The sequence below is a fragment of the Doryrhamphus excisus genome, linkage group LG10 (genome assembly GCF_037039965.1).
Source record: "Doryrhamphus excisus strain RoL-2023G ecotype Guam linkage group LG10, RoL_Dexc_Guam_v1.1, whole genome shotgun sequence".
In the NCBI taxonomy this organism is placed as follows: domain Eukaryota; kingdom Metazoa; phylum Chordata; class Actinopteri; order Syngnathiformes; family Syngnathidae; genus Doryrhamphus; species Doryrhamphus excisus.
In genome coordinates this window covers 9,225,479-9,243,580 of record NC_136366.1, presented here as the reverse complement: position 1 = coordinate 9,243,580, position 18,102 = coordinate 9,225,479, and the positions used below count along the sequence as shown (strand labels likewise).

At 41.7% G+C, this 18,102-nt stretch overlaps 3 protein-coding genes across 6 annotated transcripts in view; 2 read left to right on the top strand and 1 right to left on the bottom strand.

The window, feature by feature from the left end:
* The first annotated feature begins 2,446 nt into the window (after positions 1 to 2,446).
* On the top strand, positions 2,447 to 8,167 carry pstpip2 (proline-serine-threonine phosphatase interacting protein 2). Of its 4 annotated transcripts, XM_058064993.2 has the most exons (14): positions 2,447 to 2,537; positions 3,057 to 3,157; positions 3,503 to 3,577; positions 4,321 to 4,355; positions 4,428 to 4,534; positions 4,604 to 4,666; positions 6,310 to 6,405; positions 6,466 to 6,511; positions 6,577 to 6,656; positions 6,735 to 6,833; positions 6,909 to 7,005; positions 7,147 to 7,204; positions 7,277 to 7,311; positions 7,379 to 8,161. In XM_058064993.2, the coding sequence occupies exons 1-14, from the start codon at positions 2,505 to 2,507 to the stop codon at positions 7,432 to 7,434; spliced, it is 981 nt and encodes a 326-aa protein (XP_057920976.2). In that variant the 5' UTR covers positions 2,447 to 2,504; the 3' UTR covers positions 7,435 to 8,161. The 4 variants fall into 4 exon arrangements, with proteins under 4 accessions (XP_057920976.2, XP_078650128.1, XP_078650129.1 ...); XM_078794002.1 differs by having other exon boundaries at positions 7,277 to 8,162; XM_078794003.1 differs by lacking the exon at positions 4,321 to 4,355 and having other exon boundaries at positions 3,503 to 3,554; positions 4,460 to 4,534; positions 7,277 to 8,167.
* dhx29 (DEAH (Asp-Glu-Ala-His) box polypeptide 29) lies at positions 7,505 to 17,116 on the bottom strand. Its single transcript, XM_058064983.2, has 28 exons — positions 16,801 to 17,116; positions 16,443 to 16,516; positions 16,257 to 16,370; positions 16,060 to 16,189; positions 15,834 to 15,976; positions 15,615 to 15,758; positions 14,811 to 14,937; positions 14,582 to 14,743; positions 14,343 to 14,511; positions 14,151 to 14,271; positions 13,566 to 13,949; positions 13,227 to 13,496; positions 12,956 to 13,099; positions 12,707 to 12,883; positions 12,492 to 12,632; positions 12,276 to 12,420; positions 11,171 to 11,291; positions 11,008 to 11,092; positions 10,838 to 10,926; positions 10,096 to 10,224; positions 9,933 to 10,008; positions 9,177 to 9,401; positions 8,971 to 9,107; positions 8,808 to 8,898; positions 8,439 to 8,735; positions 8,232 to 8,363; positions 8,040 to 8,136; positions 7,505 to 7,959 (listed from the first exon to the last, which is right to left on the bottom strand). The coding sequence occupies exons 1-28, from the start codon at positions 16,976 to 16,978 to the stop codon at positions 7,904 to 7,906; spliced, it is 4,158 nt and encodes a 1,385-aa protein (XP_057920966.2). The 5' UTR covers positions 16,979 to 17,116; the 3' UTR covers positions 7,505 to 7,903.
* Positions 17,100 to 18,102, top strand: part of mtrex (Mtr4 exosome RNA helicase) — an 8,974-nt gene continuing 7,971 nt past the window's right edge. The window contains exons 1-4 of the mRNA XM_078794001.1: positions 17,100 to 17,252; positions 17,502 to 17,639; positions 17,741 to 17,807; positions 17,880 to 17,942. Coding sequence (XP_078650127.1) covers positions 17,152 to 17,252; positions 17,502 to 17,639; positions 17,741 to 17,807; positions 17,880 to 17,942 — 369 coding nt within the window. The 5' untranslated portion in view covers positions 17,100 to 17,151. The remainder of the gene's footprint in view (positions 17,253 to 17,501; positions 17,640 to 17,740; positions 17,808 to 17,879; positions 17,943 to 18,102) is intronic.

The window sequence follows — 18,102 nt, the reverse complement described above, 5'->3', positions numbered from 1 at the left end:
TCAGTGGGGTCAGAGGTCGGGAGAGGGGGAGCAGGAGGATTGGATGTCAAAGCTGGAGGACATTACCAAGTTTCATATATTAGTACATTGAAGTCAATTCAACAATTATCAATATTGTATTTCATTATAAAAAATATAAATTAATGTAAAAAAAAGATGAAAAGTTAAGTATAGATAAATTTATACTACATTATATCTGATATATAGTAATACACATTCAATATTCTGTATGAGGTACTATGTGATAAATTTAAAGTAAAGATTGTTAAAAAGATGGCATATTAATGGAATATATTCTTTCAATATATCAAGTCAGCATGTAATAATTATACGCCTACTTGTTTTTTTTTTCTATCCATACCGACGACACACTTAACTGACCGACACATAACTAGTCTTTTTATTTTTAAGGTAACAGCGAGCACTCACCTTGTTTTGTCATATTTTCACCGTGTCTCAAAAAGCGTCCACAAAAGACAACAAAGTGGCTCTTAAATCTCCCTTGTGTGCTTCTAGCGAAGAAACAGCAGCCAGCGATCAGGTGTCACGAGTGTAAAGGTCTATTCCTAGCCCGCCATCTTTAATAGTCACGATGACGCGTATGTGGAAACTCCGCCCGCCCTGTGCCAAGCCCCGCCCATCTTCCACGCAGGAGAGTTGTTTGTTTACCCATGGCGCGTTAGTTTGACGTCACAGGCTTCATTTTACGACCGAGGTGGTTTGTTTTCCGAAAGTCACATGGTGTCATTGAAAGCATCATCAGATGAGGAAACATTTTCCAAATATTTAATATTGAAACAAAATATAATAAAATTACTGCCAATACAAATAATGCTAACATACAGGTTATTGTTTAATGTACAAGGGGAGGCATTAAATACGTTTGTATGTATAAAAGAATAAATATGATATTTTTTATGTACTGTATATTATTTTTAATACTTATTTTCTTACATAACAAATACAAATATTAACATATATATTAACATATATATATTAACATATAGCAACTGAATGTTTTGTGTACATATACTGTATATTGCTAGTACTATGATGGTCAATAAACATAATTCTATAACAATACAATATTACTAACGCCCCCAGTAAATGTTCAGTGGACAGTTGACGTTTGACTTCTGTTGCTAGTGATAAGATGTAAGAACACCTTGCTTGTTTACACGCTGTCTATCGGGCTCACAGGTCGTTTTTGACCTTTGACCTTGGCTAATTGGACCATCCTGTATCAGTCAAAATCAGTTGTTGTCTTGCTTTGACGCAGGAAGGTTGAAGAGAGTCCATTAAACAGAGAGAGAGTGATGCTTGCTGCAAAATATGTCAGCCTGTTGGGTCTGAAGGCAAGTTGAGGCTTGTACATGTTTTAGAGGAAACAAGGAAGTGTGAAGGGAATTACAGTGTATGCAGCCAAGTGCTTTACAGTGAACAATCTGAAAGTGAAACCGATCTGAAAATGGTGACTCTGTGTCATATAAATTGTGCATCGTGTTTTGCAACCAAGTCAGTCATTTATGGTGACCTCACTGGAATCGGAATCGAAAAATTATGCAATGTGAGGGAAAGGCCTCACATTGAAAAAAAAAAGCATGTGACATGTTATTCATCCTCAACATAACAGGATGTTATGTTTGCAATGCTGTCCTTTCTTGCAGGTTCTTGATCATTATAAACATTTCAGGGGATGTTATGTATCTAAATTAATGCATTTTTTTAAAATCAGAACTTTAAAAAAAAATAATGAAGGAAATGAAGATAATCCTAATTTAATGTAAATGTGAAAAGTAAAAAAAATCTATTTTATTATAATGTGAAAATGCAACATACATTTTATTGTAATACAAAAAAATAATATTAATTTAAATGTGGAAATGTCACTGTGTGAATGCAAAAGTCATCCTTCTTTTCTTTTATTCCACCACATTTTTCTTTTTCTTCATTTGCCTTCTCCGGTTGTATTTTTTATTCTCTTATTTTAATGTGGAAATGTAATTAAAATGTATAATTGAAACGTATTAATTTTAAATTGACTGTATACGTAGTTTTTATAACATTTGCATTTTTTATCATGAAAATTTAAATAAAAAATGAAAAAAATATATAGATGGTTCAGAACAATATGACCCTAAGCTGTTTTACCACTTCTAGGGCCTGCATTTACCTACATTGACCACTACGTGGCAGCCCAACCATTATCTGTCTATATCCTTGTTGCACCAAGTAGTTACACTCCTACATGTTATGGAGACATTATACATGTCATTCAATGTCACAGTGGTAACAATGCAAAAAATAAAACCACTAAAAACAAACCGTAACAAACACGCGAACCTCAGATATCTAGAAATGTGGCGGTTGGGATAGAAGCACCTTATACACTTTATCCTCTTAAACACTTCCTGTCAGTCTGATGACGTCACGTGGGCGTCCGTGCCAAAGTGCGAGCACACACACACACATAACATTTTTCTGTCAGTTGTTGTCTTTTCAGAATGAAAATGCTTCACTTTAAGGACTTCTTCTGGGTGAGTGTGTCCAAACTACACGACAAACCCCAACTCTTAACATTTATTTAACTTTAAAGGCACTTTATCAGTGCTAAGCAATGAAAAATAGCTAAAATGGATGCCATGGGAATGGAAAGTACGTCAAGTACACACAGAACAGGATGCTAAATTCGTTTAAAATGACTTTACTTTGCAATTTAGGGATGCTGGGATTGCATGATATAACTTTCATTTAATATCTTGGATGGAGCTGTGTAAAAATACTATATATATATATATATATATATATTTTCAATTATGCTATTATGCTAATTTTCCATTTCAATGTATTGCATGTGATGGTGTAAATCGACTGAATGTGATAAACACTTTGTTTGGTTGATTACAACCCTCCTCTTTGCCTAATTTAAGGCGTTGAAGGTCCAAACCTCCATTCAGTGTTTCACGATTGTTTGCCTAGATGGACGCCTTTGCGTAATTGCACAATACACCATCTCATCAACTGCATTTACCAACTCTTGACGCCTTGATTGACAGAGCTCTGACTTGACGTGCGCGGGTGGTTATGACATCATCATCCAGTACCTGAACGACGGCAGGCGAACATGCAAAGAGGTGGAGGAGTTCATCAGGGCCAGGTAACCAGCTCCCTACCCAAGGTCTGGACCGGGCACCATTATTCAAACAATGTACTGCCGATGAGTCATATAATTACTGCAATGACGCCTCCTGACAGTTATTCATGATAACCACAGCCTTGCATAACAGACATAACGTGACAGAGTACAAATAACCCACAAAAACAAAGCTATGCTGACTTCGACCTAATTAATTGTCCCGCCACTTATGAAAGATAACCGCCAACTTGCATAACAGAAAGACGACAAAACAAAACTGCAGGAAGTAACTATGATGGAGTTGCAATCAGGAACTCATATTTGTTGTTTGTCGCCTTTGTCCTTCTGGCTGTGTGTTACTATCAGGGCGTCCATTGAGGAGAAATATGCCAAAGAACTGCTGGGTTTATCCAAGAAGGTTTGTGGACACAACGAGATGAAGTAAGCACTTTTATGCTTTTGTTTGTGCTTGAACGACTCGTTTGTTTCTTATTCCCTCATGCTGCAGAATCATATGATCAAGTTACTGTATGTCTACTCACTGCTGGATTAAAGAAACACCTCCATCTGAAGTGACACTGGGCCTGCACTTGTAATTCTGAAGGTCCTGGATAGGTTACACTGACATGGCAACACATAGAAGCTGAAATCTGATTGGACAAAAGAATATGAACATACACTTATATGTACTGGAAGCATTCCATGGAACAAATACTGAGATTTAAGTTGGAAATGCACGGCTGCACAGTGGTCGAGTGGTTAGCGTGCAGGCCTCACAGCTAGGAGACTCAATCCCACCCTCGGCCATCTCTGTGTGGAGTTTGCATGTTCTCCCCATGCATGCGTGAGTTTTCTCTGGTTTCCCCCCTACATTCCAAAAACATGCTAGGTTAATTGGCGACTCCAAATTGTCCATAGGTATGAATGTGAGTGTGAATGGTTGTTTGTCTATATGTGCCCTGTGATTGGCTGGCAATCCAGGGTGTACTGTACCCGAAGACAGCTGGGATAGGCTCCAGCACCCCCGCGACCCTTGTGAGGATAAGCAGTAGAAAATGAATTAATGAATGAAATTTGGAAATGTAGGTCAGTGTTTCTCATAGTGTTTAGGCCAGCAGAGAAGGCTTTACTGGCCCAGAGTGTGCTAAAAGCATGAAAACTAATATCATCTCTTTATTTTCCAGTACATTAAAACGATCTCTGGACATATTCAAATTACGTAAGTACCCCCCCCCCCCAAATATCTGAATGTCATCAATGTGTGAGCGACTGTGTTACTGTCCCCCCCCAGAGACCGAACATGTGAGTCTGTCACACTTACAGCTGGCACACAGCATGAGGGAGGAGGCCAAGAAACTGGAGATCTTCCGAGAGAAGCAAAAAGAGGCGAAGAAGAAGGTTGGCGTTCTGTGTGATGATGATGATGATGATGATGATGCCATCAGGTCATCCAACTTGTTCTTTCAGGTGGAACAACACATGGAGGTTCTCCACAAGCACAAGTGCTCCCAGCTGAAGAGAACAATGGAGGTGAGCCTGACCACGCAGGAACGTTTTCAGCTGGAAAATATTTGATCTTTCTGGTATTATAATGACTTTATTCTCGTGAAATTATGAGTTTTTTCCATGTGATTACACCTTTTTTTCTCTCAATATTTTGACTTTATTTTTGTTAAATATCTGCTTTTTCCCCCTCTATTTCTGCTATTGCTTAAAAAAAATAATATATATATATATATATATATATATATATATATATATATATATAGTATATATAACAGATAGTTGACATATTAAAAAAAAGAGGTTCAGGGACAAAAATAGCTATATATTTTAAAGAAATATATATATTTATAATATATATATATAGCTATATATATATATATATATATATATATATATATATATATATATATATATATATATATATATATATAGCTATTTTTGTCCCTGAACCTCTTTTTTTTAATATGTCAACTATCTTCTCGTGATATGTTATATACTATATATACTATATATTATATACTATTCAAGTAACAAGTAATATAACCTAATGATATAAGCAAATTTACCCAAAATTTCAACTTCATTCTTCTTGTTTGTTTCTCATATTACATCTTTAATATTTCATCTTTATGCTACCATAATGACTTAATTTGTCTTCATATTACTTTATTCTTGTGAAATTATGCCTTTTTTAATGAGATTACAGCTTTTTTCTTAATATTTACATTTTATTCTTGTAGCATTTTTTTTGTTTTCTTGTGAAATAATTTTTCCATAACGTGCCATGGGCCAATCAAAAACATTGACATTCTCCTGATATTTTTGTCCTAAGTGACTTGTAGAAGTAAATTGCACTTCTTCGCAAGTCGCGTTGACGAACCTTGTGACTGGCGTTGACACCTCTGCTATTTACTCATCTGACACTGTGTAGACGCGATAAAACAAAAACACAGGAGTCTAATCCGCTAAAAACAATCTCATTACCAGGGGCGTCACTCGGTTCTGAGGACAGAAGGGGGGTCAGCCCCCTGGAGATGCACAGGATATGAATGAATGTAGTAGACATTCAAAAAAATCCCCAAAACAAATAAGGAACAAGAACCGGGATATAACTTTCCCACTTTTGGACAGATTTAGTAGAGATACTCAATTGTTTTAGGCCACCATTAAATGTACACAAGTACACACAATCTACACTGCAAAACCGCTGCTCAAGGTCTGCAGCCATTCTGTCCAGTGGACAGTGATCAATCATATAATAATCATTATATTATTAATTATGCCTATCATTATTACTATCATCATTATTCTTCTGATTATTACTACTGCTACTACTACTACTACTAGTAGTAGTAGGCTAGTATTAGCCTGCTTTTGCCCTATTATAAAAAAATTATATTTTTTTTGTAAAAAAAAAAAAAATCAATGAAAACTATCATTTAGCCCCCCCTAAAATAGGCCTGCAAAAGCAGTGAAACTATACACGTCGTGGCATTTGTAGGGGAAGTCATGGAGGGAAGCTGACTTGTCCACATGGTCAGATCATCTCACACTGAAAGAGGAACATCATGTTGTGTTCACATGAAAATGTCTAGTGCTAGCTTTTTTTTTGTACTTGAGGTCCCCTGTTGGTCAGTAGTACAGCTGCGTGTCCGTGTGTCCTGCAGTCAAAGCGGACGTACGAGCAGAAGTGCAAAGATAAAGAAGAAGCGGAACAGAATGTGAACAGATGCGGCAGCAGCAGCATCAAGCACATGGACAAGGTAATGCTGACGTCACCGACAACCATGAACCGATATTGTACTTATGTGTTCCTCTTGCAGCTCTGCGCTAAAGCACAGCAGGCCAAAGTGAATGCAGAGGAAGCAGGTACATGTTAACGCCAATGACATGTTCATCGGCCGCATTATAGATTATAGGATTATATTCATCAGACAGGCTATACCGTCAGAGTGTGATCTCGCTAGCCAAGATCAGAGAAGATTGGCTGAAGGAGCACATCCAGGCCTGCGAGGTGAGGCGTCTGTGGCGGTATGGCATCTGCGCCTCAACCAAACATGTACATTTCAAAGTAGGTGTGTTTCCTCGATAGGTGTTTGAGCAGCAGGCCGCCGACCGCATCAGTTTCATAAGAAACACAATATGGACTCACCTGAACTTACTGTCGCAGCGATGCGTGAGTGAAGACGAGGTCAGCGGCGTTAAAAAAAAACGTGGCGCCGTCGAAGTAGATTTCGTTGCTCATGTGCGCTTTTGTGGGCTGCAGCTGAACGAGGACGTCAGGAAGTCTTTGGAAAAGTGTGATATCCAAGAAGATATCGAACACTTTGTTAAGCTGCGGCGCACTGGGGAGAAACCGCCAGGTAAGATCACGTATCTCTTCCGGATAGGACATGCGCCTAATGTTATGGCCATTAAGTTTTGCATTTTTATATGTATTACATTGGAATACAATAACAGATTATTATTCATAATAAAAATGACATTTTCTTCCTGTATGACAGCTCCAGTCCTGTATGAGAACTTCTACAGTGGTCAAAGGGTTCCTCCACCTCTCATCGGGTAAGTCCACCAGTCCACCTCCCCCAGTGATAATAAGCAGGATTTTGCGTAATAACGCATTAATGTTTGCAGGGCATGCCCATCACCCCGAACCAACAATAGAAGTGGTATGTTTTGTGTGTGTATGTTAGCTTTACTTATGCTACTATTAGATAAATGGATGCCTTGTTGCAGCAGATGCAGTCAACTCACACATGCAAGATGCGGGCTACAGTGTTGTCCGCTATTGAGGGGAAATACTGGTGCTCCAAAATGGCGTGCAAATTGGCGAAGAAGACTGCCTTTGGGGTGAAGTAGGGCGATGGAGGTGATCCTTAGGGGTAACATCAGTGACATTTGGAAAATGGAATCCCACACCCACTCCATAAATCTGACCATTTTAATTTAACTTCTGTACATATAGTAAATTTTAATGAATATTTCCCCTTTAAATAAAAAAATGCTTTATTCCAACCATGTTTGGCAGTTGACAATTTGACATTTCTTCTCTCCTCATGATGCAGGGTGTAGATTCTGTATGCCAATCAAAGGAGTGTCCCAAAGTGTATTGAGATCCTCCATCTCCGGATGAGTTTTAAAGTTTTGAGTTTCCAAGCGACAGCCTCAAAACCCTCAGAATTTGGAGAGTATCTGTCAAGAGAAGCAGACCAAAATACCCTCTCATATGCTCCACTAGTCCACATATTTTGTCTGGAGATGTTACAAAGAATGCTCTGATCGGATCAAGTCCAGAATCAGTTGGATGGTCCTCTCGCCTTGATGGAGCAAAGAAAAAGTGGGTTCAGTCATGCGTGGGAGCGAAAAGAGAGGTACATTTTGTCCTGATTGGGTGTACCTTCTAAACTCATGCGAGGGTTTTCAAGCTTCTTCTCCAGCAAGGAGTCCAGCAGCTTCCTGAGGTGTTTGAAGATCACACCGATCCGCACAGGAGCCTTGAAACCAAATGGATTTGGCAGTTGCTTATGAATCACATCATTGCCTGTGGCATGCTCAAAAAATTGGCACAGCACCCTCAGGTGGCTGTTACCTGAAAGTGCATCCATCCGTCCAGCGTAATGAGGCGTTCTCTGTGCTGGATGTCGATGTCTCCTCCAAACAGCAGCATTGGGAAGGGAGATATCAGAGTGGTATCTCGTAGGTAGATCTTTGTGTACTTCACCTGAGGATAAATATGATTGACATCTGGTTATTCACCAGAAAAGGAGAATGAAAAAGTTTGAGGAGGTGCTCCAACCTTCTCCTGGTAGAGCAGCCATCCATGTGTCTGCAGGTTGCGGTTCACCGACGAAGGATGCACCTGGGCCTTGCCTTGCGGTGTCTCCGCCGAGCACGCCACCCGCTCCAGAACGTCCACGGAGGTGGTGCAGAGGATCCGTGCCACGCTGTCATATAGGCCGGCCGTCAGAACCGACCCCAGCACGGACACCAGCTGCTTGGACGCGGCCGGGGGCGGTGTGCGCGGAGAGGCGGGACCGCGGGACGAGCAGAAGCCCGCCTGCTCCATCATCTTCATCAGGTCGTGTTTCACATCCTAATGAAAAGAAGCTTTTTGATGTATTTTGTAGCATTTTATGGCAGAATAGGCAGTAAATGTCTGTCTTGCCTCTATAGTTGCAAGAGCGGCGCGATTGAGGAAGTGTTTTCGGCAGAAGGACATTTCCGCTTTAAGTCCTTCCTTCTGGGAGTTCTTCCATCTAAAAACAAGGAACAAAAGTCATGTTCATCATGATAAAAATCAAAGGTTCTTTCAGAACTGAGTTCCTTACCCTAGATATGCATTGTATATGGTCATGTGATCAGAGTTGGCCAACGCAAGTGCCGCTTTGGCCAGGTTGGCTTCCTCCTTCCTGTTCATGGGCGTGGAGAAGGGAGACTTCTCTGTAATGGCGGCTGCGATGGTCGCCTGGAACACATCGGCGGGAACGTCACACATCGACCAGCCAGATACAACGTCTCATGAAAGACGACGTACAATCGGCTCCAGGCAGCCAAAGATGGCGCCGTAGATGAGCATCTTGCCGATCTTGACGTTGACGGGCAGGTTGGCCAGATGTTGTCCCAAAGGGGTGAGGAGGTGACTGCTGGGCTGACAGGCGCCAATCTTCCTCAGCAGGTTGACAGCGTTGCTGACCGACTGAGGCTGGGGAGGATCCAGGGCGCGACTCAGGAAGTCCTCCGGGGAGCCGTACTCGCATTTCTAAGCAGCGGCGAGACAGGGAGGTCCTGATTACGTACATTTGACAGACTTTTGGTCAGAATGTTACGTCCAAACGCGTGAAAGGTTGAAGAATTTAGAGAAAAACGCGGGGTCAAACCACCATCATCATGTTTAGTGAGCATCTAAAACAGTGTGATGATAATCATAGAACTTACTCCAACACAGCAATTAATTAACACATGGCTTGTGAAGTCTAATAACATCTATAAAAGTTTTGAAATTAGAACAACTAGATTTAGTTCGTTTTTGGAGGCGCTACTTTTTCAAGATTACCCTTTTTCATTGCTAATCAGCATTTTTCTACAAGTTAATGGAAATATAAAGTGTGCAAATGTCACAATTTTTTTTTTTGGTTGTGACTGGTTAGTGGACGGCTGCTAAAAAAAGGGAAGAATTGTCCACTTGTCTTATCAGTAGCAGACAAATGTTCCGAGATGGTCACTTCCTCTCTCTTCTTAGTAGCATGTGAACTTTTGTTTTCATTTGAGGTAATCCTTTCTGTAATATTACCATGATATGAAGACAAAGCTCCTCCAGGGGGACCCGAAGTATCTCTGGAACGGAGTATTCCATGAAAGCAGCAAACCTGAGGCAAAAAACCCAAACATCCATCACAATGTTTCATTTTAATGCAACCCGTTGGTTCCAGTGTGGTCTCGTGGTACTTGTTCACCTGTATTTTGGATAGAGTCTGAAGCAGAAGCCGTTGCGGACCCGTCCTGCTCTTCCCTGCCTCTGGAGGGCGCTGGCTTTGGACACAAATGTTTCCACCAGGGAGCTCATCTGGCTGCTTTCATGGTACCTGAAAAATCACCAATGAATCATAATAAATCTTATTATTGTAATTAGTTTAATTATTTTTGAAATAATTGTATTATTAATAGTAGTAGTAGCTGTTGTAGTACTGTAGATCCATTACAGGCAGTCAGTAGAGTACAATAGAGAAGTGAAAAAAAACCTCATGTCTTATGAAAGCATCTTCCTGCTGTAAAATGTTGACTATATGATTTGTGTGAAAGCACCCTGTGCTACGTTCCATCAAACGACTATTTATTTAAGTTAACATTAAAAATGTCATTGTTTACAATTCAATTACATTACAACAATTACATTTTTAATGTTTGATGGAACGTAGCACAGGGTGCTTTCACACAAGTCAATATAGTCAACATTTTACAGCAGGAAGATGCTTTCACAAGACATGAGTTTTTTTGAAATTTTTTTTGATTTTTTTTGTATTAATAATGGGTTGGGAGAATCTCTCTGAATGTCCTAAACTCCTGTTTCCATGCCAGTGTTGTATTGTCAGTCTCTTCGTACTGAGATTGAATCAACAGCACCTCTGCAGGTTGTAGCCAAGTACTGCAACTCTATTATTCTAGTACTAATATAGTATTAGTGTATATGTCCCTCACTTGTTTTCTTTAGTTTTTCCTGTGTCGATGACGAAAACAACATCAGGAATAGTCACACCTGTCTCCGCAATGTTAGTCGACAACACGATCTAAAAGAAAGAAAAAAAACATAGCTTTGATTTCTTTTATACTTTCATCAAATTTGTTTTCTTATCCGCCATGAGCAGTACCTTCCTGACACCAGACGGGGGCACTGTGAAAGCCGCAGCCTGCTCCTTGGATGACAGTGTCGAGTGGAGAGCAACAATTCTGTACCTTCAAGTACCAGGCCAGACAGTTAAACATGGTGTCTGTTTTGGATGCTAGTACGCTACATTTGTGTGCTTAAATCACCTGTTTTTGTCCCTGAACCTCTTGTCTGATGAAAGCAGGTCGTAGCTCTGCTGGATGTGAGCCAGACCGGGCAGGAACACCAGAACGGCGCCATCCAGTTGTGCAAATTGTGGAGATTTATCTAGCAGAGCACACAAAACGAAATATTGTACACATTCTGCCTTTGCTTAGTTGCATCACGTTTCGCAATGTAGCTATGTAAAAAATATACTAAACCAAAAAGATGACACACTTGACGTTCATTGATTATTAAAGAGAATATCAAAATATGCCATCAATATCCAGATTTTTACACTTTAATTCCCATTCATTCATTTCATTTTGGTGGCCTGCCACAAATTAATTTGGACCGCCACATACAAGCAAAACAAATTTCCATATGTTTTTTTTTTTTTACGAAATTCCGCCTCGGTTTTTATATAGTGTCTCGTTGTGTTTTGTAAAACAGTGTACTGACTGTATTCTTCCACGGAATCAAGTGCCCAAACAAAGCACCGTTGCCGACTCACTGTCACATTTGCATCAATAAGATATGCCTTAATTCGTTCCTTAGTAAGTTCCTTCTACTTGTCATTTATAATTATTTATCATTATTTTCTGCGTGTAAAATGTATTATCCTCTTTAAAATGTATTTTTGTTAATATTTTACAAAATTTTAACAAATTAATTAGATTGACATTATTTTCTATGGGGAAATGTGCTTTAGTTAGAGGTCGTTTTGGTTTGAGTCAGACCGGAATGGATTAATGATGTTAACCAAGGCAGCGCTGTATTCTTTTCCAAAAAGCGACATATCTAATGAAGAGACTTTTGAAGACTAAGATGAAAGCACGTATCGCTGCAAGTGATGCTGTGGGCCACGCCCTCATCTAAAAGCACACACTGTTTTGTTTGTAGAAAAACAACAAAAATATGTGACGAAAAAAAGTGGATTTGGGGTCCTAATCGAATTTGTTTTGCTTTTCGTGGTTTTGCACGATGGCCAATTATGGAAAGTCGAGGAACAACCACAGCCGCAAATAGATTACAGTCCTGTGAGTAACACTGCCCGTATGTACTTCATACTATGAGGAGTGAGTGCTGTTGTGTCTTCAATTAGCATACCGAGGTAGTCAATGAGCTCAACCAGCAGGTCCATGTTGATCTTGTTCGGGTTCATGTACTGAAGCACCTGGCGAGTCCTGCTGCTGAAGTGGTCCAGGTCGGGACCCAGATCCCATCCTGGAGACGAGTCCCTTATGATCACCTCCTAAAAATCACAACCTGTTAGATGAATACTTGGAATTAAAAAGAAGAGGAGTTGTTGATGGTGAACATTACCTGGTGCTGTAACGTCTTGCCACCTTTTTGGGTGACGGCGACGCTAACTTCCTCTTCTTCTTCCAGGATTCGCTGGCAGTATTCCGAGTCTTTCTCCAGGACGTATCCGGTCTCCTCCACTATATCCTCCAAATGGAACACCTGGAAGCCACACACGCTTGAGTATCTCACAGTGAGCTGACATTTTTAGCATGAGCGACTCTGTCCGGGATCACCTCCACTGGGAAGGTACGCCCCGGAATGCTGACGACAGGGCATCGGTTGAAGTAGCTGGAGAACTTGTCGCAGTCCACCGTGGCGCTCATCAGGATAAGCCGCAGGTCGGATCTCCTCAAAACGACGTCTTTCAGGATGGTCAGCAGGAAGTCGGACTGGACACTGCGCTCGTGAACCTGTGAGGGGCGGCGACAGTGGGAAAGGGATGAATGGGAGGAGGCCGGAATTGTGGTCTAGTTAAAAACTACCTCATCAACAATGATGTGGGTTAAGGAATTGAGGTGTTTGTCGTGCTGGAGCTTCCGAAGCAGAACTCCAGTGGTGCAGTACAACAAGCGGGTCCATTCACCCGACTGGTTCTCCATCCTAATCTGGTAGCCGCACAGCGACGACTGACACAAAGAAATATATAGAGATTTTTGGTACACATTACCTATTTGTTATTACGTTCCTCACTGCCATACAAGTGTAAAAAGAAGCCAACATTTGAGCCGATTCGTTCACAAAATAAGATTTGACCTTTGACCCCGGCCCGTCCTCACATCCCATCTCCTGGCTGACCCTGCAGGCTAGACTCATGGCGGATATTCGTCGGGGTTGCGTCACCACGATGTTGCAGGGCTCTGCCGCCTCCGACGGCCCGAGCAGCAGCTCCTCCAGGAGGAACTGAGGGATCTGCGTGCTCTTCCCGCTGCCCGTCTCGCCAGCCACCACCACCACACGGTGACGCCGCAGGGCCTCCAGGACGCGATGGCGGTGCTGGAAGACGGGAAGCTGCTCTCGATCCGCCTTGAAAGGACACGCACAGGTTTTTAATGTTTTTACACTTCCATCCAAGAACGTCAATGAGTCCACTACCTGTAATTTCCGTGCAAGTGGGGACTTCCTCATCTTCATGAGGAGCTCTCTGGCCATCTCCAGCGCTCCTTCCTTTTCCTTCCTGGCTCCTCTACCCTCAGAATCCCCCCCTCCTTCTTTTTCAGTGATGCCAAGACCAGCCAGGTTCTCCCAAGACTCCTCGGGTTCTTCCTCCGCATCTCCGCCAACCTCAACGTGGCCATCAGATCCATTTGAGCCCTGCTCCCGGTTCTGCTGCTGCTTGAGGCGGGTCAGGAGTCGGGCGATGAACTGGTCCCGGGGCTTGTTGGCGGCAGTGCGGCTCTCTTCCTGTTGCTGCTGCTCGCCGTCCCTCCACTCCAGCCACACGTCTCTGTAGGTTGGTGGGAGGAGCTGGTGCACTGACTGGGGATGAGAGGATCATGCTAGAGCCAAATTTGAACTCCTTTTAACTACAAGCTAAACGTAATGCAAACAACTTGGCAAGACGGTATTAGAAGAAAATATATGGCTAAATTACCGTACAGCGGACATTTTTTAACAGGAAATTCACACAAACTTGATGGAGTGAGGCGCCATCTGCTGCTGGTTGCCTGCTAGTACTACCTGTCCTTTCACCAGGTTGTAGAGTGCCATTGTGGCTCCCAGATGCTGAGCCTGCATGCTGTCCTCTGTTAGGATGGTCGGACAGACTTCCAGGACATCATCCGGCCTCTGAACACGCACCCTATATTCAAAAGCAAATGCATGACCATCACTAACGTGTATATGTTGCAGAGACCACTAGGCAGCACTTACCTACACCTCCAGTATCTGCCTGCAGCCACCTTATGGAAAGCTGGCGGGGGGCTTTTGGGGAGATTTTTTCGCACCCAGTCGATGAGAAACTGTTTGGGGGACTTGCCAGTCCAACTGCGCGCCGTGTAGTCAAAATTCCGAATGTCCTTTGGCTCGTTTTTCTTCACGACTGTAAGGAGAAATTAAGGTACAAAGTCACTATTATCACCACAATGTGTCATTTGTGTTTATAAATGAACCTTTCTTTTCTGCTGGGGGTTCTTTTTCGGCCTGTTCAAACAAGCTGAAGCCGACTTCTTCTTTGTCCTCGTTGACAGGCGGAGTCTTCTTGTCTTTTTGGGACACCTCCGACAATTTTATGGCTGGACTGAACACGGGGTGCGACTCGAGTTGCTTCATTTCTGTTCATGGAGAACACAGGAGGCTCAAACACGTGAATTCAAAATACAGCAGCAAAATAACAACAACCTTGCTGTATGATGCGGATTCTGTCTTGTGCCGTCCGTTGACCGGCTTTGTCTCCTTTGGTCTTGGCGGCCATCGCCATTTCTTTAGCATCATACAATTGAGCCGTCAGGATCAAATACCTGTCATTCTGCAAAACAATACCAACATTTATTCAAATTAAATTTAAATCAGTCCTCCAATGTGGAAAGTTATTTAAAAATAATTCCAGAGACAAACAAAAATCATATTAGACATAAAACTATGAGAATAAAGTCAGAATATTACAAAAAAAATGACGAAAGTTGTAATGTAATGGAAACAAACTAATGTCCTAGTATTACATAATGTTGGAAATTATGCAATTTGACTGAAATAATATACTTGTCATTAAAAAGCTATTGCATCAGAATAACGTAGTAATTTAATGACAAATCGGTCATGGTAATCACATCAAAAAAGTAGTAGTAATTTAATGACAATAAGGACATGATAATTATGGTTTAAAATGTATTTGTATATAAATGTATTGTGTATATATATTTTTTGTTTTTAACCAGACTAAAGTAATAATTCAAGGACAAACGTAATGTTAGGGGGGTATATTTTACTATAATAAAGTAATCATACTATAAAATAAAATTAATACGGTAGAATAAACTCATAATACTACAACCAAAAATAAATATTACCGGAATAAAGTAGTCATTTAACGACAAAATGTTATGTTAATTATCGGGGGAAAAGCCTGAAGCTTTTAGAAGCACATATTCATATTTTCGCTATTTTGCAAACATTAGAACACTTACGACGCTTACGTTTGCTTACCGGGTCAAATTTTTCTTCCAATTCTGGATTACGCCGTGAGATCGTCCCTCCTTCAGCCTCCTCCTCCTCTTCCTCCTCACTGCTTTGCTCGGCATACCTAAGGATCCAATCCTTCATGCGTGCATCTTCATCCTTGATGGGGTCCTGGAAGACACACCACATTCTGTAAACGTCTGGATGTGTGACAGGAAGTGACTATCTGCATATTCGCAAGGAAACCTTGGTGGTGTCTCTGGAGGGCGCTTTGGGTGTGGCCTGGCTTGGGGCTGCGGGGGTCTGCTGCTGGGCAGGAGGTTGGAACCTGGGCCTACTCCTCTGGTTCTCCTCCTGCATCTGCTGGCTGAAACCTTCAGGCAACTCGTCTGTGGATTAAACATAAATCAAACATATTAAAAAGGACCGATTTGCAAAGGCGGGGGATGACAAATGCAACTTTTGTTGTTACCATCTTTAAGGTTAAGGCAGAGCCAATCGAGAGCAGAGTGGAGATCGCCGCCGTAGAGCACGCTGCTCTTCATGGCCTCCTCAATGTGCTCCCTCTTGAAGTTGAACTTCTGCAGAGCCGTGTACAGATCCTGTATGCACAAAACAGACAATCGTGTAAAACCTTTCATTCATTTTCATTCCTGCGTTGACCCTCACCAAAAGCTTCTTGTTAGTAAGCCTGCCCGAGACAGGCCCTTTGTCCCCATTCTCCTGCCGGAAGTCATTGATCAGCTTGATGATCTTCTTCTCCAAGTCGGCCTGGATGGCAACCTGTGGAAGAAACATCACCACCATTTCTCAATCAGAGTGCATTGGTACTAATGTAAATTAGTTATGACTGACTTTTAGGATTGATTTATCCGAGATGCCGCCTGTGTCCACCTGGGCAGTGTTGGCAAGACTGTAGGTCTTTGGAGCTGGAAGGATCCCAAACAGATACACATCAGCTCTTTTTGAAACAGTACAGCTATTTTATGTAAATAGATATTGGAGTTAGCTGTAATAAACACTTTGTGCAACACATTTTTGTAAAGAATGTACGATATTGGATGGTATCAGCTGGGTTCGGTGTACCTAATGTTGTGACCGATCGATGGGTATATGTATTTGGCATTAGATGTATTAAGCAAACTTGAAACTTACATTAAATATAAAATGATTATATACTGTCTTTAATGTGTATGAAGGTGTTTAATATCACCTTTCGATTTGCTGTCTTTGGCTGTTTTGCTCTGCTTGCCGCTCGTTGGTTGCTTCTTCGGCTCCTCCGTCGCACTGTTCCCGGCTGCAGGAGCACCAGCCCGGCCCGCTGCAGTAGCTCCTCCGGGAGCCACTGACACAGCAACACCCGCCGACGATTTCTTCTTCTTCCCACCCATTCAAACACCCTTAAAACGACACTTTAAGCGTCAGTGAACATACACCACGCGTGTATTTGCGTCACCTCGTCTTTCCCGTCGTGGAGTTTTGGCACGTATTTTGAGCCACACGGCCACCGTAGGGGACGGTATCAAGCTCGCGTTGCATTGTGGGAAACTTGCCGAGAGTAATCATGGCGGATCCCTTCGGAGACGGTCTCTTCAGCGTGTTTGACGACGAACAGCAACCTACTTCGAGTAAAAAGCTACCGTCCTCGACTGCTCTAGTAACAGGGTAAATCCCAAATTCCGTGCCTGAATATTTCAATTCGGTAATTTCTTTTGTTTTTAGGCGAATGGGTGAAACGACTTTTTTAAGCTAGCTTCACGTGTGCTGTTACGTCAACAAACTAGCTAGCTAATATTGAGATGTCATTTGTACACATGGTTCATTTTTTACTCAGCTTTAGCACAACGATGGGGTGTTGATATTAAAGTGGCAAACAAGATAAATGTGTGTTATTTGTTTGTCTTTCTCGTTTAGGAAAGCAGCAGGTCAAAATAACGACAGCGATGTTCGCCAGGCCACCAAGACCAAGCGGGAGCAGGACAGTGACGGAGGAGAGGAGCTGGGCTTGGGGAAGAAGCCTCGCCTTGACACCGTCTCTGCTAATGACATAAAGTAAGCATATTATACTCATGAAGCCATATGATATCAAAATATTGATGCATAATCCAATGAGGAATTTTAGTAGTATTCAGAAAGTGCTTTGTTTACATCAGCCTTGCAGAATTTATGCCCCAAGTCAAAGTGGAGCAAGTGGAGACGGTGGAAGGTTGTTCACATGAGGTGAGCAGAACAATTGGAATGGGTTTTAATTGACAGAGCTCTGCAAAGTCATGAAATATACTTTTTTCACAGGTTGCGTTGCCTTCCAGTGATGAATACAAACCTCTCAAACCTCGAGTAGGGAAGGCGGCCAAGGTATGCTGTTGAACTTGTTTCATTTTCATTCATCAAAAGTCCACAACAATTTATTTGCCCTCTTTGCAGGCAGGCACAGCTCCTTCAAATGCTCCTTTTTAAATGGTGTAAAACCATCGTTATGATCAAAGTCTTGTTTACCAAGTAAATACATGACGCA